General features: G+C 36.1%; 1 protein-coding gene across 1 annotated transcript; it reads left to right on the top strand.

Annotated features, from left to right (window-relative positions):
* The first annotated feature begins 11,727 nt into the window (after positions 1 to 11,727).
* On the top strand, positions 11,728 to 21,998 carry LOC125224961 (dynein regulatory complex protein 11-like). Its single transcript, XM_048128479.1, has 18 exons — positions 11,728 to 11,857; positions 12,392 to 12,558; positions 12,939 to 13,150; positions 13,233 to 13,416; positions 13,495 to 13,741; positions 13,821 to 13,969; positions 14,110 to 14,269; positions 14,715 to 14,882; positions 14,991 to 15,139; positions 15,386 to 15,548; positions 15,634 to 15,737; positions 16,335 to 16,480; positions 16,993 to 17,150; positions 17,508 to 17,613; positions 17,790 to 17,910; positions 20,887 to 21,006; positions 21,160 to 21,229; positions 21,828 to 21,998. The coding sequence occupies exons 1-18, from the start codon at positions 11,774 to 11,776 to the stop codon at positions 21,987 to 21,989; spliced, it is 2,670 nt and encodes an 889-aa protein (XP_047984436.1). The 5' UTR covers positions 11,728 to 11,773; the 3' UTR covers positions 21,990 to 21,998.
* The last annotated feature ends 3,431 nt before the right edge of the window (positions 21,999 to 25,429 follow it).

Below are 25,429 nucleotides of genomic sequence, written 5' to 3'. Positions count from 1 at the left end.
AAGTTTTTTATACGAAAACTCTAACATGAGTATTTTACATTTTACTGGACAGCGTAAATGTCACGAAAAATGTATGTAATAATAACCAAGGATAATTTATACAGGGTATATTACATTTAAAAAATTACATACATTACATACATTTAAAAAAATTGGCTGTTCCATAGAAATGAGCGACATGACTCACATGACAGTCGAAATGTATGAAAAAGCCTAATTTTTTTTCGCGATTTCAGCATTGATCCCGTAATAAAAGTTGTTCATTATGACCCCAAAAGTCACTATGCAAAATTTGAACGGTCCTTTTTATTTCATTGTGTATAGTATTGACAATCTTCATGCTAAGAATCATACCTCAATTTTTTAACGCCACCTATTAAATACTATCATAACTAGTACACTGACGGTGCCTACAATTTTTTTTTCAGAATGTGTATTGACGTGAATTCATGATATTAAAATAAAGAAATACATATGTCACATTTTGTTCTTATAAAAACTAAAAACACGCAATAATATTTGGGGAAATATGATTTTTGCCACTTCCAGGCTGCGAAACAGCGCCATCTAGTTTTATCTCTAAAAGGCCCACACATTTCAGAGGTACACTTTTTGTATGGGCTTGTCAGTCACGATATATATCGTCCTTGGTAATAACTGTACCTAAATGTAAGTAAGAACTGTCTCAGATCACATATATTATCAGAAAAAGTTTTATCTACGGAAATACAAGTGTAATTCACCAAGACACTTACGCCTTTCGAGTGTTCATAAACATCAAAAACTTATTAAAAAAAAATATTTCCGACCTTGAGCCCATATTAAAATACAATAAATAACACAAATAAATTAAATTAAAATAAATTGCAAAATTAAATTAAATTAGACGTAAAATTAAATTAAATTAGAAGTAACATTAAAACAAAATATATGAAAAATAAATTTAAATGTCAATTATAGCAGATGCTTATTTTACTTAATTCTATTACTTATAGCTGATCTTTATTAATATTAACTACGAGTATCATCATTGACTATCCAGGATTTACAACGCCTGATTGAAAAATATGAGCAATAGTTTTTAAACGTGTATAATTAAGAAAGATGTACTAGGCTTTTATTTATCTTAGGTGTGTCTTTTTCTTTAAGATTCAAACACTTTTCACCAGATATTTAATCGCCTGTGTGGTGACGGATTAAGAATTTCACCACCCCCTTTCTTCCCGTGGGTGTCGTAGAAGGCGACTATGGGATATGGGTTAAATTGTGGCGTAGGCGAGAGGCTGGCAACCTGTCACTGCAATGTCACAGTTTCGTTTTCTTTCAACCCCTTATTTGCCTACCTCTTTATGGGATACAGGCGTTATTGTATGTATTTAATCACTAGTATTTTTATAACCTTCGGATTTTTGTTTATCACATTCTTTTTGTTGTTACACTTCATCTAAGCATAATCAAGTAGGTACATAATAATAAGTATGAACCACAATGAAAGTAAGAAAAAAATGTTGTATAAATTTACTTATTACAAGTACATTATTGAAATTATAAGTCGATTAGAATACAGAACGTTTTCTTGTGTTTAAATTATTCAACAAGGTTGGAAATTAAAGTGTCATTAATAGAAGTGTTTGTCGTAGTCTAAGTGGATGTCATATCGATTATACATACAATCGTCGGGGACAATGAAAATGTATATTGGTACCTAGTTAAATAAATAAATAAATATTGGGGCAAAGTTGTATTTTAACGAGGATGGAATTGAAAAACTAAGCAAAGATTGTACTATGTTGAACCACGTGCTAAGCGAGACGATATACTGAATACTTAAATAGATAAATACATACATACATAGAAAACATCCATGACTCAGGAACAAATATCTGTGCATCACACAAATAAATGCCCTTACCGGGATTCAAACCCAGGACCGCGTCTTAGCAGGCAGGGTCACTACCGACTGAGCCAAACCGGTAGTTGCAAGTTATACAATGCGAACAAAAACAGTTTTTGTTTTGAGACGGCTGAAAGACCTGTCAACTGTGAGATAAAGGTTCAAATTTGGTGAGAGCAATGCCAATGGCCTGGCCACATGCTAATATCACAATTTTATTATCTTTCAACCTCTTAGGGTCACTTGCACCACCGAAAATAGAGGGTTAACCCGAGGTTAACCCACCGTTTTATATAGAATTTGACAGCTGACACCACTAACCTTGAGTTAAGCGGGTGGTGCACTTAATTGTCAAAAGTGGCTCTGAAACTTGGTCAGTTTCATGTGCTCGGCCTTTTGGAATTATATGCATGAGTTTGTGCATGTATGTGTGCGTAAATACAAACGTACAACAGCCCGATTCGAACTTCAATATACGTTGAATATTAGATCTAAATACGATATGGATCGGATAATATCAGTGTCAAAAATTACGTTTGTTCGAAGAAACGTCACTCAAGACAAATCAGAGCGACATCTTGCTCATATCTTAGCAGCATTGCTCGAATACGGCAGTACACAGATTCTATTAAAGTAATATATGAGGCATGGCACGAGTGAAACCTAGCTGGGACGTAAATCTGAATAAGACCTAGGCCGGGGCCGTGCTCAGCCATAACTTAGCTGCGATAAATCGTTGCTGCTATTCCTATAGCCTGTCAGACAAGTCGATCGCTTGAGATACACATACATAATCCACGCCTATATTCCCAAAAAGGGGTAGGCAGAGCAAAAGAAACTCTCAGTGCAACGCTTACTTAAGGAGCTTAAAGAAAATTACAATTGAAATGTTGCTAACACATCTCCCAAGAGTCTCAAGTCACAATTGAACTCCATATCCCACAGTCGATTTCTACGACACTCACAGGAAGAAAAAGGGCGGTGAATTTCTTAACGTACCATACGGAGTCAATTGAGGATTTATACATAGCAAGTAATTATATTATTTTGTTATGCACTGCAGGGTTATCACATGACATAAGGACGGGTAGTCTATCTCACGGCAATCGTCATTAATACAGTTAGAAGAAGACCTGTGAGCTATCTCGCGGCGACATACTCTCGCAGCAATCATGTGCTAGGCCTCCTGATCAGGTCGTGCCTAGTCTAACTGCTGACAAAAATAGCGTATTACGGATATTTTCAAGCAAGCCAGGATCGTGTTCAAGGTGTTAGTGACTACCACGACCATAATAATATCGATTACGTCTTTGGGAGTACTGTAGTCGACAGTCATGTCACACTTGCTTGTATCACTCTCTCTTAATCGATCCTCATTACTTAGGATCGTGGTCACTGGAACCCTTCGAACGGACAATCTATCTCCATCGATTCTGGTCCAAAGTAGCCTTCACCGCATTTGGTTAGACACACCAGTTTGGAACACCAGCGTGTTGGTGATCGGCCTCGTGCTCTCTTGCCTTTAGTGTTGCCAACAATGACCAGCTTTGTAGCAAATTTAGCCACTAGATCTTCAGTTTTAAGCACAAACACTTGAGACCACTTTAAATTGGCTCACACAAGAAATAGACTCCGTACTATGTCGACCAACAACACATCTATCTTAACCGCCACATCAAAGTCATTATTCAGCGAAAAAAGTGGACGGGCTGTGTTAACGACTTTCTTGAATATTCATAAAGATAAAGCGAATTTATGCGACCATAAACACGGGTTTAATAAAGAAACTTGGAAAATGTTCGCGTTAGGGTATCGTGATACCGCGCAACTGGTAGTTCTGTAGGGACTGCTACTTTGGGGCTACCGTTGGACGTGTTTTTTTACGTTTTATTCTGTTATCACTTCGCGCTTAACCATTTTCTCTTTCCTTGTCTTGGATTTGAGACCTAAGAAGCGAGATTGATTATGTGTTTAAGTCCGTGGTGTTTAACAAAAAGAGTGGTACTGGGCCACGACGGAAACCGCCTATCAGATGGAGGACCACGTGAAATCTGCCATAGATGGGTGAGCCAACCATGCAAAAAAAATGGTAGTGTGTTGTGCTCAGAAATCATGAAAATATCATCTTGACCGACTGTCTACGTCTAACAGAGTTTTCATGAGAGAAAAATATTCAAAAAGGATTTTATGTTGGTTTCCTGGACCTCATTTTTAGCTCAGTAGCTTTTAGTCAGAAAACTAAATGGTTGTCCCATTTATTCTGATTACTCTTAAAGAAACCAACAATGGAAGAGAGAGTGCCAAGACTTCAATTATAACACTGTCAAATACAAAAAAAATCAACCAGAAGTGTACCCCTGAAAAGAGAGACGCAGAACCGATAAAACTGTTGACACAATTTCAGCCCTTAAATCGTCTGTAGGAAGTTACTTCGCGGGACATTAATTTCGCTGCATAAAGACGAAGAAACGGGGTATGAAGGTACTGAATTAATTCTTGTGCCCGGGACAAGAGAAAAACAAATAAAATCAAGTGATACTCGGACAATTCATACTGAAGCATTGAATATTTCATACATTGTTTTGTTCTAAATTTAACCCACATGTTTGCACTGCAGTGATCCTAGTGTCATAAAAACACGTGGACGGAGGTAATTTTTCCTCCTTGCTTCAAATGTGCAAGTAAGTTTTTTTTTGTTACGATAAGAAAAATATAAATTATCATAGAACATAATTATATAATATACTTGATGGAAGGTACCGATTTACTCTAACGTATGCTTCAAATTTATAAATAATGAAGCTATCATCTACTGATTTCTTTCATTCATATACTTCCTCATATCTCCACACCCATTTCTTTTACCAAACTCCAGGCACCGCCATAAATCCTTCCTCCGCACTAATCAAAAAGACAAACTTGAACTTGACTCATCGCCTCCAGGCCATCCGTCTCCCCAAATAAAACATATCGCGCGAATAAAAAGGGAATTTCCTCGGAGTTCACATTCTCTGGCCCATAAATCTCTGCCCAGTTACCAAAAACGACCTAAGTCTTACCAAGACCCGTACGAGTTAAGCTTCATGCCGTTCGGTTTGAGGAAAACGCCGAGTGACGGGGCTGACAAATTCATTCGGGTGGCGTGTGGAGAGCGGAACGTGCAAAAGATGTAACACGTTGCTAAGTTGTGGTGACAAGTTTGAGTTGATCCGAGGATTAAGCCGTTTTTATATGGTAGATAATTCTTGTAACAAGGCCATAGTATGACTTATTTTTAAAGATTCTACTTAGGAACTAGGAACATTGAAGTCTTAGGTTTGTTTATATCACTTCAGTATTTGAATTTTGTGCCACTATCATCTTTAGAAAACCTGTGGCGTTGCCATATAATCTTTCTTATAATTTATTTTTCACATTTTGGTTTTCAAGGCCTGACCCTAATGTCAAGTTGTCTGAATTATCAAAATCACGTGAAAAGTATATACTTAAACTAACCAGGGATCGTTTTAGCAAGTTTAAATCGATTCAATTACATTGACACTTCGTCATGGTAGTAAAGTATGAAGTGTCTCAGAAGTTTCATATTTACTAGCCGAGGTGCATCGTATACACGATATTCTGTTCGACGGAGCTAGAAAGCGCAGCCATCCATTGAAACGTTTTCCACCCTGAAAGCAGAATATTTTATTTGAACGACAAATTTTCACTTGTCAAGCTGTAAAAAATGTCTATTTCCAACCTCTAAAACTGACATTAAGCCGCACATTTGACATTAATAACGTTCATTACATTTCCCCTGCAACAAAGCCCGTATATCAGCCGAACAACTGCATTAGCGAGATCCCGCTTAATCGTGCGCGCAATCGTATATTTCTTGATTAAGAGCTCGTAAAAACGTCGTCTCTCTCTGATTTACGGGGCAGAGCGGGAGAGATTACCCGCGGTTTGCTCTGATGGATCTGCGCTGAAAATGGAATTAGTTCGAATATGTTGGAGGTTTTATAGCGCGATTGGGAAAGTTTTTGGTCAAATGTCTTTTAGGACCATTGCCGAGATGTTTAGGTTTCGAGCAGGATTATATATGGGCACCGAAAATAGTTCTTAAACCAGTCAGCTCAATTTGTTTGTTAGTAGTAATACATTTCTCAGTCACTGAGAAACGGCCGGCCGGAAGGCCCAGGTACCGATGGATCGACGAGGTCTGCAAATACCTGTGTACAAATGACTGAATGACATCAGATCGTCCATGAAAGGAGTGAATGCCGAAATCTAGTGTCGAGGCCAAGCAGAGGATTTTCGAGCAAGGAGTGACTGCTCAGATTGCTATTGCTATGATGTTTTGATGGATATTTACCCCAAAATATTCACGGACAGATATTCATTATAAGATCCAAGTGGATCCAAGCTACAAGAAAAGAGCATAAAAATTGCACATGCACAATAAACTTGATTTACTCAGTGCTTTAAATCACCCAGAAGCAGTTTTTGCACATTATCTCCAAACTTTATCCTACAAAGTTGCGGGCGTTGAAGCTCGCGTCATCTTGTGGTGAAATATTGCTACGATCTTTTAATTCAAAGCAGTTTGACTCTTTTTTTTTAATCATTGTGTGCTCATCTCTTGAATAACATACTGCCATGAGTCTGATACTGAAATATTTGCTGGGAACTCTTTTTTGCTGTGTACTTTACACAGCAAAAAATTTCTGAATTTAAAATTATCACAGTGTCATCGCCAGACAATTCTTTGCAATTATTTAAATTTCTAAATCTTTATGGGTAAATAGAAATTGCACTTTTTGGTACAAAGTGCGCTCGTGGCGATTTATCGCGCCAACAACTTGCAAATTGGCCTGTAGGAGCGACGTTTTCGCTAAATACCTATAAAAATGTCCGACGCCTTGAAATATTGTTGTTGGCGGAGTGGTACAAGTTATAAAGGTTAGCGGAAGGACTTCACTCGTGGCAAGAGTGTCGGTCATTTGAACTACAGATTCCTTGCCCCACCAGGTGGTGACATTTTGTTTCACTGCATACAAACCATGCACTAATTAGAAAGCAGTAATCTACAAGCTGCGGTCATGTTAACATTTTATGAAATAATAATAGCTTGGCTCTCGTTCGATATCTACATACTGAATTTAATCTTCGGTTAGATAATTTTGGTTCACGATGTCATAACCGAACCTGGGCACCCCCAGAACCCACAGTAGACCAAAAAGCGATCGATATTTTAAGAACACATGAGAGAACACCTAACGCCCAGAACAGCGAAACGTTCATTGCAAAAGAAAGTAAGAAAGCGTAACGTACAATGATGCAAACAGTGTCTATTAGAATTCAGTTGAAATTCGAAGTTCATGTACATTTTAAAAAAGTGGCCTTGGTAAACGCTTGTCTCTTATACCACCGGTCATAAGTGCGCGCTCTTTATAAATGGCAGTACTTCCAGCTCCGAATGGCTCATTTCGGCCGATTTGTCGCCGGCGATGCTTTGCGCTAAAATGTGATCTACCGCTGTTATCTCTTTTATTAGCTCCAGCGCCGCTAATGTGAGTTTTAAAATGGGGGGTTAGTGTGTTTTCATACTTTGAACAAAGAACAAAATAACTCGATAAAGAAGAAGCTTTACTTAGTGCCAACCTAAGAGATTGAAAAATAATATTAAGGAGATGAGAGTTAAAAAAATAAAGCCAACTTAATTGAGTATGAAACTGAAAAAGGCGCTAGTGGCCTAGCGGTAAGAGCGTGCGACTTTTAATACGGAGGTCACGGGTTCTTACCCCGGCTAGTACCAATGAGTTTTTCGGAACTTATGTGCAAAATGTCATTTGATATTTGCCAGTCGCTTTTCGGTGAAGGAAAACATCGTGAGGAAACTAGGTTTGTGTCGTTCACGAATTATGAACTGTTAGGAATAAAATCCCATCAATGACCGAAATGAACTGAATCTTTTTGTGCTCTGAGAATCGGTCTTTGCTCATTTAGTTCAGTATAGGATCGGCGAGCGCGAGCGGTTTCGATCAAGAACGAGTGTGTGACTGCGCCGACCGAGAGCGAGAGCTACTTAGCAGAGCAACACAAAAACATCAAGGTTTCATATTAAACTTCGACTTACTTACAACCTTTCGACCCGGAATGTTACTATCTGTGGACTATTCGTATCATTTTGACACTATTCGGTTCTATTCGTTCTGATCTTTCCGACCGCAGTGGTCGCTGGTCTGGCTGAACTAAATGAGCAATTTGAGCAAAAGAGTAAAGACCTAAAAGAGCGAACTAGTTCGTGGGAGCGATTGAACGAGATCGGAGCGCTCCGATCAACGAACGAAACAGCACAAGCCTAGAGGAAACCGGACTAATCCCAATAAGACCTAATTACCCTTCGGGTTGGAAGGTCAGATGGCAATCGCTTTCGTAAAACTAGTGTCTACGCCAAATCTTGGAGTTAGTTGTCAATGCGGACCGCCGGCTCTCGTGAAGCGTGGCGAACGCCGGGAAAACGCAAGGAGGATGGATTGAGTATGAAACTGAAACTAAAACATACACATACATACATACACACTACACATACATACACATACACATTACATTGTACATTGACGTAAAATGTGATCTACCTCAGTTATCTCTTTTATTAGCTCCCAACGCCGCTAATGTGTTTTAAAATGGAGGGTTACTTGGTTTTCTTTGTTCGGTAACCATCAGTATCTGAACAAAGAAGCCGAAATAATTGGATGAAGACGATTTACCTAACAGGTCGTGATGATCAAGACAAGGACATGATTTATAGTCCATCACACGTCGACAACCAGAGTGCGTAGCCGAATGGCACAAACGCTCACGAAACGCTCACGAAACGAAACTCTAGTAGATATCTATCTCTATCGCTCTTGCGTATTGGCGCGACAGAGCCAGACTACCTTTCGCGGCGTTTCGTTTTCCTTTCGCGTCGGAGAAATGCCATTCGGCCCAAGCCCTTTTTCTGCTGAAAAGCGATTGCGGTAAACGCGGTTGCTAAAAGGCGGTCTTATAACAAGTACCTCTCTGTTATGGAGATGAAAATTATTTGAAAAACAAAAACAAAATTTCCATATATTTTTAAACGTACCTTGTGGCTCCTTGAGGAATACAGCAGCGAAATAATTAAGCTCATAACGCGGTAGGTGTACTCCCTACGGCGCCGTTCAGTTGGACATGCGAAGCGACGTCACAGTTATGAATATTTTCAGTACATTATTCGTTGAAACTGCCATCGTAGAGTAATGCTGCTTAAGTGACCGTGCGAATAAATTTAAATACAGGGTGGGTCACTAAACGGGCATTTTCGCGAAAAAGATTCAAAAACTTTTTTTCTAAAATAGGTAAATTTAATGTTTTTCCTACTCAGAATCACTGTCTGTCTGTCTGTTTGTCTGTCTGTCTGTCTGTATGTGTGTGTATGTGTGTGTGTCTGTGGCATCGTAGCTCCCGAACGGATGAACCGCTTAAGATTTATTTATTTATTTAATCTTTATTGAACAAAGAAACACAATGTACAATAGATATAGATCAATCAATAGATTTAGTTTTTTTTTGTCTGAAAGCTGAGTTAGTAGGGAGTGTTCTTAGCCATGTTTCATGAAAATCAGTCTACTATGTCACGGTCGGGTATTTTTTCAAATTTTTAATTTTGTGGTTAGGTTATTTCATTAAATTTAAATACCTGCACGAGTGAAAATACTGTACACGTAGCAATTACTTATACTGTGAAAACATTTCAGAACAGCATTATGAGACCCCCAGAGACATCTATCGGCAACTTGATACAACGCTACTCAACGTCTACACCGCTGAAACTAGACTGGGTTTTCACAGTTTTTATTTTTTTAGACAACAGTGAGGTTTATGTTATGAACTAATAATGGAATTTGTCTTGTAAATTTACCTGTTGTTTGTTGTTGTTTGTTTTTGTTTGTAAATTTACCTACCTATACCTACCTCTTGTGTTATGATGTACCAAGCTCGTTAAAGTATTTTAACTTTTTAGTGAAGTTTAGGAGCTCCATGTATGATTATATAATTATGCAATATATTTCTAAATATTTAGTCATAAACAAGACGAAACCCCCTTTTTCTTAGCATAATATTTCACAATTCTAAATTCAAATTCAGACTTAAAACCTCAAACATTAAAACAAGAACGAAAAAGCAAAATAAAAAGGCGCGGCGACACATTTCGCTGTCTACGGAAGGCTTTACTACTTCCGCTGACAAGGCGGCATTCAGACGGTCCGGAAACTGTGGAGCTACACGATAAAACACCTAGCTGAATCGCCCTTGCAACTGTAGAAGTTTACAGTATAAAGAACCTAAAATCTAAGCGGTTATACCTCAGTTTGTGGTGGTATGTTTGGGTAAAGAAGAGCGTTGAAAGCGTCAAAGGAGTTTAGAACGAGCATTTCTGTCACAGATCGGTTATTTCCCTCATTGGGTATGATGTAAAGTTTTCCGACTGATAACGGTCGTTTGCCCTTTCAATGCGGTTTCGGGTTCATTATGCTTTTAAATCGGGCTATCTTTACGATGTGAATGTGATTAAGTTTGGTGCTTAACATTGACGGTTATGTTTGCTTTTGTGAAATCTGAGGTTCATGTGACGTTTAGCTAGATTTAGATAACATTGTGTTTTGTTTTGTTACATAGTTGACATTTAATTTAGTTCACCCACTCTGATAGTTATGATGTGAATCTACATTAAACATATACATAATTATAGTTTTATGACATGTTTAAGAGATATATTATATTTAATCTCCAATTAACACAAATGACTACATCAAACAGATTTATTGCTCATTAAGATTGAAAAACATACATACATATAACGTATAATCACGCCTGTATCCCATAAAGTGGTAGGCAGAGCAAATGAACTACTAAGTTTCAGTGCAGATTGAAAAATTTAGTGATATATTGATCTTGAGGAGCGGCGAATAAAGTCTCTGAAAAAGTGTCCTGTTCATCAAAATAAAACCCATCTAATAAAATATGTCTTTGTCTGCCGTCACATCTTTTGAAACTACGCGACACATCCCATCATAAATGTTGACTTGAGCACTTTTCATTACACTCAAGTTACATGTCTCTGAAAATTTTAAAACCCCCCCAATCCCATGGGCGTAAAAGACACTAACTCTAATGGAACTGTCGAAGTCATAAGGCACCTTATAAAAATTCGATACATCTCGAGGGTGACACAAAAGAAAATAAGTAAAAAAATACTGTTTTACATCAGAGACGATGATACGTGACAGATGATATTAGCGTACGACGTACGATATTTCACTTGATAAAAAATATATCAAGGAAATCTTTACCTTAGAATCTACCCTATACGGTGTAAAACTGTACTAGGTCAAATATGGGCGTAAATGTATTTGAATATTTTGACGACGTGAGATCAATGCGATTTGATTTTAAATTATCTCGCTTCGATGCTGACGGGTTATTTGAAATTGATTAGGTATTTAAATTACATATTGTTTAGGGGCGATGTATTTTCAAATACGTTTAAGGTATTTTTTTCAGGCTACAGTGTTTTGATCGAAAAGTCGTTTAGTTTAATACGGCAGAGTATTAGTATTTTGAACTATAGGTTAAGAACATCCATATTAACCACGACTCTAAATTAAATCTATAGAATTTTAGGCTGAAGCTTCAACTACGACACAAAATGACATGTAGACAGGTTATTTGACCAGTGTCTTTATATGGTTTTACAACAAATCAAATCTATTAAATTTTAAACTTTGCTTAAGCAAGACCAACTAGAAACAATGTCAGAATGTTAGCCGGTTGCAAACCTAATATTATTTAAAATTGTTTTCTAAATCAATAATGTCTAGTAATTTCTACTTCGAGAAATGGAAGACGGTACTTAAACAGTTAACATCATTAATACAAATTGATCAAGAATATCAGGTAACATACATGTCAAGTGATTATATCTAATTGAGAGCTCTAGAGTTCCTAAATTCGTTTTTGCCCAGAACGTATCAGTTGTGGAATGAACTACCTTCTAAGGTACCCCTTGCGCTATGACATGGGCCCTTCAAGAAGCAGGTATTTAGGGTTCTCGGAGGTTGGCCCTGATGCGGCTTATGTCCATGGGCGGCGATGACTGATTCCCAACAGGCGGCTTGTCTGCTCATTTGGTGCCTGTATCATAAAAAAATCATTAATGTGAATAACTATTATATTTTTATTTTAATAGGTTCAGAAGTAGCGCGTGAATAACACTTATAATTTTATAAGGTAGGAATGATAACACTGATAATTAATTAATTTTGTGGACTTTTGAATATTACCTATTATTATCAAACGACCACGATACAGGCTTAGCCTAGCCTAGCCTGCATACTGTATTTTAAACAAATTATCTTGGTTACTAAAATATCTTTACTTTTTACTTAAGTACTTTAAAATTTTCTCAAAAACTCAACCTTCAATCATCAGATCTCCAAAGCGCACGACCAGCGTCGTTGCCAGGCCGCCGAGCGCCTAAACGGGATGCTAGCAGCTTACACCAGCATTTACAACGAAGTGCTGGAATGCTCGCAGCAGAACTTGCAGGTCCAGAAGACGAAAGATATATATGCTGTTTTATATGCAGTAGTAGACCGGTGAGAGTAATTCGTCTTTACAGAATTTTTTTTAGAAGTAAAAGAAAAGTATAACGATACTGATAAAGAAAAACTAAGATATGATTTCTACGTAATTTTTGGTCGAGTAGGCCGAAATCAACCGTAGAAACGGTATGAAACGGCCATAGAATAGACTGATACTTGATGTCTGGTAATGACCAACATACAGTGCAAGAGATTTCAAAAATGTCATAGGATTTTATAATGATACAACGAAAAAAAAACATGTCAGTGTCCATTAAATAATTACGTCCAATTTCGCCCAAAAAACAAAGGCCCTTTTGAAATCTCATGGACTGTATATTATTGATTATGATGAGGATTTAAGTGATTCAGAATAAACTTGATTTTTGGTTCAGGATTCTTGAACTAAAAAACCAGCTGCGGAAACTAGAAGGATGTCAGGCCCAATTCTTAAGTAAAGGTGCGATCCGACATCATTTGACTGTCAACGATGCAGAGTTCCATGATATCCCGATCAGAGTTGACAGGAATGAACATGCAAAAGAGATGATAACGGATGCCTTCAATGCAGTGAAAGAGAAGATACTTCAAAGGGAACTAGAGCTAGGTAAGGTACTTTGCACCTCATATTAAACAAAATCTGCTAAGTTAATGTTGGTTACAGAACAATTTAATCCTTGATGTTTCAGCAAAAGAAGAAGAAATTGCAGAGGAAGAATCAATCGATGCTTGGTGGGAAGATGATAATGATAAAAAAGATGACGATACAACTGGAGATAAATTCGTACGGTATGATAAAGTCGAAGAACTTTCCGATGAACAACTTAAGACACGAGAAATGGCGGCTTTAATACAGGCTCATGAAAAAACTAGGTACGTAGAACACACAATCGTTATTGGTAGTAGGAAATATAATAAAAACGATAAGGTGATTTAATTAATAAATTTTAGACGGGTAACTCAAATAAACTTGCAAAGGATGCAAAAAAGGCATTTATGGGAAAAGGAGTTACTAGGAACTTTAGCACCCCATGCAAGAGATGAACTTAAAATACGAGCTGCAAAGATAATACAAAAAGTTGGGAGAGTTTACATGGAATTAAAAAGAAAGAAATTAAGAGAATGTAAAACTAATGAACTGTTAGAAATCAAACCGTGTGGAGAATTCAGCTACAGGGAAATAAAAAAGGTCAAAGAGGTATTTAATCATTAACAGGTAACTTGTTGAACACAATATATTGATATAAAAGAATAATAATATTTTCCAATTCATCAAGATTAAGGATCGACGATTAGCAATGTATAAGCAATTGGACAAAGCTTGGAAACATCAATGCGTGCAAATAAAAGAAGAATATTATAAGAAAAATTATGAGGAAATGAAAGAACATTACCGAGATAGCATCAGAGATTGGTTTCGAGAATGGTAAAGTCCTAAACACACATATTATAAACGAACACTATATTCATCGAATGATGATTGTACAGTATTCAAACTACTTACCAAAAAGTAAATTATTTTCAAAGTAAGTAAAATGTGAACTGATTGCAGATAATTTATTCAAGGTACGAAAAAATCGGACTCTTCCATAATATACCAAAGATTAATCAAGGTGGTTCTGTTGCTATTTGGCGAGGAGACATACCATCACCAGAAGACTGGTATGAGCAATATAAAGAGTACATTGCTGCAAAACAGCGAAATAAAAACAAATCATCACAAGAGGTAAACACTGTAGTGGTGGATATGCAATAGTATATTTTTTATTATTATTATAAATGGGCTATAGGGTACTAAACTCATGACCACTTCACAAAATGAAACACAAATACAAAAATTTATTCTTCAAGCAGGTCATATTCACAAGTCTCTTTTAACAAATCAATATGCATAATACATAAAATATACTTTCGTTTACATAACATGAAAAATAATCATATTACACAAATACAAAAGACAATACTTACATTTAAAATAATTTTCAAAGCTAAAAATAACAAAGATGTTAATAATAAAATTAGGGATGAGGTGACGATGTGATTATAGGTACTAAAACAATAAGACTTGGAGGTGTAAAATCTCTCCAAGTGTCAAATCTGCCTTGAACCGGATTATGTTAATACTTAAAATAAAATGGCTTCATCCTGACTTTCTAATCTGCTATTTTTAGGCGAAGTTAGAAAAAAAGGCAGCTTTAATGGAGCAAAAAAGACTGAAGTCGGAAGAAAATAGGAAAAAGAAACTTGAAGAACAGTTGAAAAGGAAGATGATGAAAAATCCTAATATGCATCCAGGATATAACTACCCGGAGTCCAAAAAGTTTCATGAATTAATTGAGGTTGGTAATTTAGTGTTTTTTAAATGTTGGTATAAAAAACTTTCTCGAAGGTTAAGATGGTATTGCAGTAAATAATAATGAAGTATCAAACATTTTCTGCACTGATAGACTTTAGGCCATTACCACGAATTATGGGAACAACTTGATGAAAACGAGTCTATGGAAGTAAAACAAGGAAATGTTAAACAAGTTGATGAAGAAAATCTCATTGCAGAAGTAAAGCTAGAGATCGCCACTCAAGTCGATGACGATATGAAGTAATTTACTCTTTTATTATTAACTTCATGTAACGCCTCTCCCATAAACGTAGTACTCATAGTAATAAGTTACTTATTCTTTCCTCATTTTCCGTCCAAATAGAGTCCGATAAGTAGGTAAGGTAGGTCCTTTTGTTTTGTATTAAGCAAATGTAAGACAATCATACTTAAGTAACAATAACGTTATTTCAAATGTTACATAATATATGTGGAATTAATAAATTCATTTTGTATTTTTTAATGCAGGCAAGAACTAAAGAAACTTAACAAAGCTTTAAAGAAAGATTATGCAAATGCACTAGAAAAAATGCCAGAACCAATGCCGGACAAAAAGAAAAAAGGCGGTAAAAAGAAAAAAGTTGGCAAAGAAAAAATACCTGACGATGTCGATGTTGCTGAAAAGATGGAGGTAAAATTATAATCGAACTGAAACTGCCTGTTATTGTTTAGCTAAATAATAAAAGAAAAAACAATTTGTTTATTTTTTTACTTAGTATCTGGTGGAAAATGGTATTCTCAAAGAGTATTCTCCGACAAAGTTAGAAGACTTCCTTGGAGATCACAATATGGTTGGTGACGGTTGTCGCTGCTTAGACATGTAAGTGTTTATATTTTATAATAAATAAAGTTACCATTTTTAAACTACATCGCCACTCAATATACCCCGAGATCATCCCAGGCCCCGTAGCCGAATGGCATTTCTCCGACGCCAAACGAAAGCGATACGCCGCTGGCTCTGTCGCGCCAATACGCAAGCGCGATAGAGATAGATATCTACTAGCGCTTCGTTTCGTGAGCGTTTCGTGAGCGATTGTGCCATTCGGCTAGCCACCCTGATATATCATAAGAATCATGTTCATTTAATATTTTCTTAGAAGTCTTTATTTTTACTCTTTGTATTGGATTGTAATTTTCTAAATATATTATGCTAATGCTGATCCAGATTGAAAAAGTTTGGCTTACCGTTTATGTAAATGATCTCTTGTACATTTGTAATTTCGTCATTTATGTTTTAATTTGAATAAAATAACCCTGTTTTTTTACGTTGTAGTAATAAAATACACTGAAACTGTTTTGTAAGTTCTTATGACATTTTTTTTATTTTAAATGTCAAGTATTGCCAGCCAGTAGCGTTACATACTAAACACCCTTAATTGACACTAATTCTTCTTACCTTCCACTTCCAACATTACAGAGAGGCGCATCCATCAGCTGGTGAAATAAGAAGCCTCTGGTGGGAGCGTTGTCGGCAAGTCAGTCACGGGCTCCACAAAATCCTGGTTGTGGGTCCCGCTGGTAATGGTCGATCTACGCTGGTCTACGCTTTGGCTTCAGTCAACGGTATGTTTTTTATACCCCGTGTATGTGTCCCAATGCTGGGCAAAATCAACGGCATGTTACAAAAGTTTTTTTTTACTTGCGTCTGTAGGCCACTTCCCACCTATAGTGACCCTGCGGCCCACCCAAGGCGGAGGTAGAATTCCTTGGTGCTTTTAGAAGGTAGTCTATTGGTTTGTCCGTCATCGCTCTTGGTTTCTCTGGGAAGGATGGCATGTGTCTAAATGTATTTTTAATATGTTTAATAATTATACTCGTAATAATGAAAATACATGGCGCAGTCAGTAGGATCATTCTATGTTGATTTCCTCAACGTAAAAAAGGCCACTTCCTATTTGATGGACCTGAAATTGTATGTGTATTGGGTTACTATGGTCCCATCGAGCTAATAATCCACTAAGATTGACACAGGAGGTTTCTGAACTTTGTTGTAAAACAACGCGCCGTGCCTAATCGATTTTGGGTTTGATAACATTTAGAATCTTACCTACATATATAATTATTATTGTTTCCAGACGCAACACTCTTGGAAGTGGACCCTTCTACTTTCGACGTAGATTTGGTCACCCCAGAATACTTGCAAACCTTAGTGAATGCGCTCGCAGTCTGTGCTCGTGTTGTACAGCCCACAGTGATTTATATGAAAAATGTGCACCTATTGTTTTATAAGAAGGTAATTTTTTGATAACCTGCTTTATTAAAACATTCAATACCAGATAAAACTGGCGCCCTGCGTTAGAAATCAGTCGTAACCACCCGCATGTATGGCGAGAACCCACCCAGCGGCGGCGACAGTTTACGAGTGCCCACCAGGCGGGTTGGTTGCGAAAGTGTTAACTGTCCCGTAAAAAAATATCCGATGTTTTTTTGCCAAACAGTGATGATGCCATCATGTATTAATATTACAATTATTTAATGAGATTGTTGTGTCAATAAAATATTACTTATGACTCCAACAATTTTCAACGATTCTTAAAAAAATCTAATTTTGAAGAATTGTTGTAGTTAAAACCTATATTTTTTATTTCAGAAAAAGAAATCTATCGGAGGTTTTCCGAATGCAGAATTGATAAAGCGATACCTTATCAAGAAACTCTTTAAACGATTTAGCAAAACTGATAATATCACTATTATTGGTAAGTTTTTTTCAGCACGATTAAGACTTCTGGATTCCTATTAGAAAAATAAACTTAGACAAATGAAAGTTGATGCACATATTACTTTCAATAACTTTTATGGCGCTTCTTTTCATATTCATCAGAGTACAAAATTATAGATGATGAGGAAATTATAGACTTTATATCTGTTACAGCCAGCTGCTACGAGCCTTGGTTGACAACCGGAAAACTATTGAAGCAGTTTCCAGATGTACTCCTGCTTCCTGACACGACTTACCAAGTAGTCGTACAATTATTAAACGACTGGATACTCGGGTACGAAAAACATACACTTGAATTCTTAGGAGGACGGGTGCCCTCTATTTCGCCTATCATTAATTCGCATAATTTGAATTCGCATAACAGATTTGGCATAACATAATTGTTCATAATATTGAATAAGCATAATATTAAAAATGCATAATTCTTATTTCGCATAACAATGAATCTGCATAATTGAAATTTGCATACTATTATTTCGTATAACTTTAATTATCCTAAAATGAATTGCCATACTTACTAACTGTATGGAGCAAGCGATTGGATCAATCAGGGGCTGATTTTCCAATTTCGAGCGCTCGATTTTTAGTGTTTAATTTTATACTGTCTCACTTATTAAGCATGAAAAAAATAGGGGTAAGTAAGGTACAGCGGGGTAAATCTCTAGTGGGGGGCAAATATAACTGGTCAATTTCTTCAATGTTTTACAATGTTTGCATTATTAAAAAAAACTTTATTTTTAAGAAACATACATGCATTTATGAACTTATCTGCTAATCTTAAATTAAAAAGATTATTTGAGTTAAGGAGTCTTTATTTTATTTATACATTACTTATTAAGTTTTTTCGTTTTTCATAGGTGTTTTTCAGAAAATAGAGTATCTACCAGTTATGTAGTAAGCGTGTTCAGTGGGTACATGTAATAATGGAAATAGTGTAATAATGGAAAAAATGGATTAGTTACAATTGCCTTTTAGTCTAGATTTGCCCCGCTGTACCTTACTAAAAAATTGAAAATGGATAGTATTTAAATAATATTATTTCATCGTTCAAATTTTCACTGATCGCACGTGCCGATACTGATACCCGAGCAAGCGGAAGATTCCAATATTGAACCACGAGCGTAGAGAGTGGTTCAAAAAGTGGTATCTTGAGCGTTGCGAGGGTATTCAGTATTCAGTATTCAGTATTCATTTAATCATTGCTTTGTGTGTACATAAGATCTTATAAATGGTAATGACTCAACACAACCCTGTAAGGGCACTGCAATAAAGTAACAAACTAAAACTAAGTAACTAATAACACTATATACAAGATTACTATACAATACAATATATGTATTTACATTTATACGGCCGGCAACGAAGCTATATTATATTATATCATAGGGTGACAGCAGAGAGCGCGACGTTTAATTTAGTCATTTAATTATGTGAAGTTAGATATTGTTCTTATACTCTAAATATTCTTTTACAGAATAGAATGCGTTGTCTACAAGGAATGCTTTCAAAATTTTTAGGAACTTATTATAGTTTTGTTCATTTTTTATGTAGTTTGGTAGGTTATTATAAATTTTTATTGACATAGGATAGGGACCATTTTTGTGAATTATTAATTTTGACGGAGCTTGGAACAAATTATTTTTGAAGCGAGATTCGAATCGTCGGGGCATATCTCCAAGTTTAGTGTAGAACTCAGAGTGCGTTTTAACAAATTTACATAATTCGAAAATGTATAGGCAAGGTACTGTGAGAATTCTTAGATTTCTATAATGAGGCTTGCTACTATCAGGTAGCTTGATATTCGCCAAGATTCGAACGCATTTTTTTTGGAGAATTAGCAAGTCTTGTGCGTTTGTACTGTTTCCCCATAAAATTATAGCATAGCAAAGCCATGCTTGGGTGAATGCATAGTAAGCTGTGAGAGCAGTTTGTAAATTAGTGGTCTTTTTTAATTGTCTCAGGGCGTAAATAAATTGGCTAACTTTTGTTTTTATTTTTTCGACATGGTCTTTCCAATTCAAATGAGAGTCAATTGTTATGCCGAGAAGTGGGAAGGAGGGCACGCATTCTATTTTTTTATTTCGGAACTCAAAATCTATGTCTAATTCTTGTTTTTGGTGGGGCCTGAATTGCATTATTTTCAAGGCACATTAACCTTCGTACGGCACGTTAAACATTGCCACCGAGTTTGAAAACCAAATTTTTCACCACCCCAACACGAACAAAATACTGACTATAAAACATCAAACTAAATCAAATCCATCGATTTCTTCAATATTTATGATTCAAAATCATCATTTATAGGTAAAATTCTATCATCTAGCTTAAGACATCAAGTTAAAATTTGTATGAAACTACTTTGCACTCTTGTGGATAAAATGCAATTTTGCTATCTGTTTTCGAACAGAAAAGTAAGCCGTTACCCGTTAGTGTGGTGAAAATATAATTTTCTTGTATGCCATTTAAACATTCTACGAAACAAAGTTATGCTTATTATACTTATACCAATTCATCGTTATAACAATTTACATTATGCGCATTAGCATTATACGAAATCTGTTATGCGAAATAATGATATGCGTATTAAACGTTATGCATAATAAACGGTATGCCAATTCATATTAGGCGTATTCAGTTATGCGAATTAATATAGACCCTAGGAGGACAGATGTAAATTACGATCAAAGATAGCCCGGTTAAAAAATTATACGCTGTTACAGTTTTCTTCCAAAAGACTAGACCAGTGAGATAGTAAAAAAACCTGATACTTCTATCTATACTGCACAAAATAAAATAAAATAAAAATAAATATTTTATTATTTTTGTTTTAGTCTCTTTTATATTTTTATGGGCTTTCCTATAAACTGTTGTACTAAGTGCTATATTTGTCTACCATTCTTCATCACATTTCACCTACTCAAAGGTTAGCTGGAAGAAATCCCTTACAGGGATAAGTTCGCCTTTGTACTGTCTATCCTGTGTCATATTTGTGTTTTGTGTTTTGTACAATAAAGAGTTTATACATACATACATACAAATAATAAAGATTGAATATCATACCTACCTACAAGGTTAAATTTATTATTCTCCACTACCCAGGTTGTCTGGAAGAGATCGCTCTTTAGCGATAAGACCGCCTCTTGTTTTACCTCTTAAGTTGTTGTTTATACTTGCTATGTTGTTTCGTGTATTGAGGTGTGCAATAAAGAGTATTGTATTGTATTGTATCATTTCAGTTCCTCTGTTTCAGTAACCGATGTCTTCCCCGCAATTTAGACGTGCACACCCTAGCACGGATGCTTAGAGGATATGGCTTCAAATTCCTGAAGACCACGCTTGAAGACTTTCTGACACCTGACCGCATTGTGAAGTGAGGAAAAAACCATAATTAAAGATGCCTTACCAACATAAAAAAATCCTGCCGACTGCGGCATATATTTTATTAGCTTTTGTATATTGTTTTGAGAGACAGAAATTTGGCAGATGAATTAAAATTGTATGATCTTGTTTAATTTTTTTACAGGATGGCGGCTTATGGTCTGACTGTAAAAGAAATCTTAGACCACGTAATTCAGACAGGAGTTGAGAAACATGTGAGCTATAAGTGCATCTATACTATCTATCAACCTATCAACTTTGTTTTGGCACGTAGTTTTGTATAACATCATTATATTTTACTCAAAAAATTTATTAAATTGAAGTACATCTCTACTGCAGCTCCAAATTTTGGTGGTGTTTGGGATGCAGGCATGAAATCAGTCAAGTACGATATTATATGAAAAGTGTTATAGGAAACTCCACCCTCACCTTCGAAGAAATGGCGACGTTACTTGCTCAGATTCCCAATTTATATGTAGGCATTTATAGTAATACCCAAGAGGATCGAAGTAGAGAATTACTGTGAAAGAAAAAACTGTTGAAACAATGCATAGACTGCCATCTGTTGACTGTCTCGACACAGGATTAAAACTGAACATCAATTCCGACAATTTGGCCCATATTCTTAACTTGATATGTGTTAAAATAGTGGAATATTAATATTAGCCATCTAGCTGAGAATCCACCACAACTGTAGCGCCATCTAGGTGACCATACCTTTTTGTTGATGGTTCCGAGGTATGTTTTTTATAAAACTTTATCTGCCTTTTCGTACTTATGTATCTGCTAATACGTATGTTTTTTTTCCTGCAGGACTACGAGCAATACTTAAAATGGTACTCAAAGAAGACGATCTGGGGCAAGAAGGAAGCTAAGCAGCTTGAGGAGGCGCGTGAGTTCCGAGCAGCAGTCGAGAAGTACGCAGAAGCTGAAGAAAAGAAGAAACATAAGAAAATACTGACAGAAACGAATTAAAAAAGAAATCTTGAAAAACCTACGTATTTTTCTACATACTAGGTGTATAGTCGATATGCTTTTCACGGTTTACTGACGATTCGCCAAAAAACGTTTCCCAAAGTTTCACATCCCAAACTATTATTCCCAAATTATCATTTCCCAAATAAACGTTTGGCAAAACAACTTATCGCAAATTGACATTTAGCAAAACTTTTTTTGGCAAGTATTTGTTTCCCAAAATATTTACTTGGTCAAATCTCATTTTACCAAATATTATTTAGTCAAATGTATTGTTAGGCAAAATTTCCATTTCCCAATATATTGTAGTTAAATGGCGCACTAGAAATTTGTTTGTTGATTTTATACTTTGTGTCCAAGATTTGTGTGAAATAATGTGTATGTCGTACTTTGTTTCCTCCTGCTGCAAATGTCAAGGATGACATTTTCACTTACATGTCCAGATACATTTTATTAAAAAGAAACCTGATGTTTTCAAGACCATTTTGTTCTATTAATTTTTAATTACATTAAAAAGTCATTTCCGGTTTGCTCACTGTCAACCTAACACGCTCCTCCTCGCTTCGCTCGTCGTCGCGCCTAAACTGACTCTGTCACACACGAGTTTTCTGTTACAATACTAATAAAATGATTACATTACATTTATGCCTTATATTTATTGTCAAACGTGGTTTTGCATGGTATAATTTGAAGAAACATTTTTTGACAAAAAAAATAGTTGACAAAATAATTTTGTCCAGTAATTATTTTAACAAAAATAAAGTTGAGCAAACTTTTCTTGTCCAGCTGAAGCACTTGGGAATAAAACAGTAAAAAAGTTGGGAAATTATCATTTGACAGATTTTAAGTTTGTCAAATGTTAATATGGGTAGTTGGCAAAATTTGTTTGAGAAATGAAATTTGACAAAAAAATCTTCTGTAAATTAAATGGATCCCGTAGAAATGAAATTGCAAATGCCTAAATATTTTTGAAATTTGCGATGTGATATTTTGACCAAACATGTTTTTGGGATATGCGAAATAAAGTTTTGTCTAAATAAAATTTGACTAAGTAAAATTGTGCCAAATGATAATTTGACCAAACAAATTCATTGCGAAACATAGCTTTGCCAAACAATAATTTGGGAAATGAAACTTTTGCGATATGATTATTGGGAAATGAAATTTGACGAAACGTTTTTCGGCGAAACGGCAGGACACCGCTTTTCACATCACCGATTCAGAAAAGGTTCCTACTTTTCTTCCCTGTTAGAAAGGAGCAAGTGGCACTTTTCTGTTTAGGACCTTATATTGCGAGTATAATAGTATATCTTGCGGGTGTTTATTGTACCTGTATTTTTTAACAAAATAACAATGAAATTACCTGCTTTCAAATAGTATATTGTGCAACAAGGGAGGTAAGGGGGATTTTGACAACGAGTGTTAATAACTCGCAACAGCCGCAGGCTGGAGAGAGTTATAGACACGAGTTTACAAAATCCTTACCTCCTGAGTTACTCACAATATTTTTCATCATATTTGAGAGGAAAACACAGAAAAAAAATATCATAAGGCAAAACCTTCAATGAATGACGGTGTTGTCCTGCCCGTTGCTATGGCAATACGGTCAAGCGCAAATCGAGATGGCTGTCACAATTTCCTGCCAGATTGCAAATTATAACGATTTATCTCAGTGAAATTTACAAAATAAATGTAAAACACACTGAAATAATTGTAAAACATAAATGAAATGCATTTTTCATACCGTATAATATTTTTTTTGTAGCTTAATAGTCAAATTTTAAGTGCAAAAAAATCCTTGGCTGATTGGAACATCCTTTGCCTGAAGTATTGTACGGATTGTATTAATTTTTAAAACTAAATCCATTACTCCCTTGGGAATAAGATAGTACATTATTCTTCAGTACCTACACGTAGACGCAATGAGGCCGTTAAACAGCAAATGTGATGAAAAATTATTTCCTTCTTGGGCGTTAACGTTAATATGAATTTTTGCTTCCTTGTAACACAATCTACTATTGATAGAGGCTCTAGTACTATCATAAAAAAATACCTAGTATAAGTACGAGTAATTCCACCGTAGGCAGAATGGACGTCGCGTTCCCAACAAGCTTTACTTTATCTACAGTTATTTTTCATAAAAATCGCCATAATCATAAAGAACGCCGGCGATAATCCGCTCAAACTGTCCGAATGGCCCCAATGCAAATAATAAGTCCTTCCATTGGGGTGTTTGAGCGTTTTAGCGATTTTATCAGCGCTGACGCCGCGATTCCCGCTCTTTATTGGGCAAAAATGCTAACTTTCAGAGGTCCGTGCATCCAGTGACCACACGGGATGGAATTTTCTTCACTTGAATTAAATCATTTTTCTACTCCCGTGTTGTTATTCGTCATTTACCGTGTCGTGCATAGATCGTTAAAACCCTACATAAAAGATGCCCGCCCCCGGCCGGCGCCCCGCGTACCCACGCATACGACACACAGCATTACAGCATACAGCATTACAGCATTTATAGCTCTTACAGCATTGTTAGGTAGCCGTTAAGGGATATAGCGGGCCGCGGGGCGCCGGCCGGGGGCGGGCGGCGGCGCGGGGGAGTGCGAGCGACAGGGTGAGGCAGGAACATTGCAGAGGACAAGTCAAAATACTTGTAGGAAACAGTGCGAATTTCACGAAAGTTGTTCTAGAAAACTATTCAAAAGTATGTGCATGGTCGTAGAAAAAGTATTGTATGCAACGGTGTTTAACTCAGTCAAAAAATACTCGTGGCGTCTTAATAACAATTTTCGGCTTCGCCTCAAATTGTTACCCACGCCACTCGTCTTTTTTGACCTCCTTTATATTGGGGCTAGGCTTTAATCAAGTAAACTATGAGAATTCTTTTATAACGGAATTTTATTTAGCTTGTCAACACGTTACATTTGAATTACGTTAAACCGCATTGATAGAGGCGCCACCTGACAGAACCTACTATGAACTAACATGACGGCTATCAAATAGGTCATCTACATACAGGTAGTATCTTTTAATTTATACTCCAACACTCCCACTTAAATTAATAAGATTAACTTCTACTTTAACTAAAACATAAATCAATATAAATCAGACCTTAAAATAATATCTGATCTCGAATGCAATTAAATTTGCCAACAGGCAGAGCTTTTGTAAGATAATCTACCAGTTGCAATGAACTTTCCACATATTCTATATAATTGTTAATCGATTAAATTGCACTCTGGTTACTAAGTACGTGGAGTGTTACAGATTCTTGTGGTCTACTTATATCAAACAAAAATTGCTTTAATCACAAAATCTCCTTAGCCGCAATACTAGGTCTTACATGATAAAAACAATAACGCTCCCACTGTCTCTCTGTAAAGGAAATCACTGCACATTTCAATATTCAATTTCTCAACAACTGTACATTTACGTCTGCA

The sequence above is a fragment of the Leguminivora glycinivorella genome, chromosome 3 (genome assembly GCF_023078275.1).
Source record: "Leguminivora glycinivorella isolate SPB_JAAS2020 chromosome 3, LegGlyc_1.1, whole genome shotgun sequence".
NCBI lineage: Eukaryota > Metazoa > Arthropoda > Insecta > Lepidoptera > Tortricidae > Leguminivora > Leguminivora glycinivorella.
Note: the sequence above shows the minus strand (reverse complement) of the source record. Positions and strands in the feature narration are given on the sequence as shown.

Coding starts and splice junctions, on each gene's coding strand:
- LOC125224961 (XM_048128479.1), top strand. CDS start 11,774: ATGTCTAGTAATTTCTACTTCGAGAAATGGAAGACGGTACTTAAACAG. Junction 13,417..13,494: donor CAGGCTCATGAAAAAACTAG/GTACGTAGAACA, acceptor AATAAATTTTAG/ACGGGTAACTCAAATAAACT. Junction 15,738..16,334: donor GGTTGTCGCTGCTTAGACAT/GTAAGTGTTTAT, acceptor CCAACATTACAG/AGAGGCGCATCCATCAGCTG.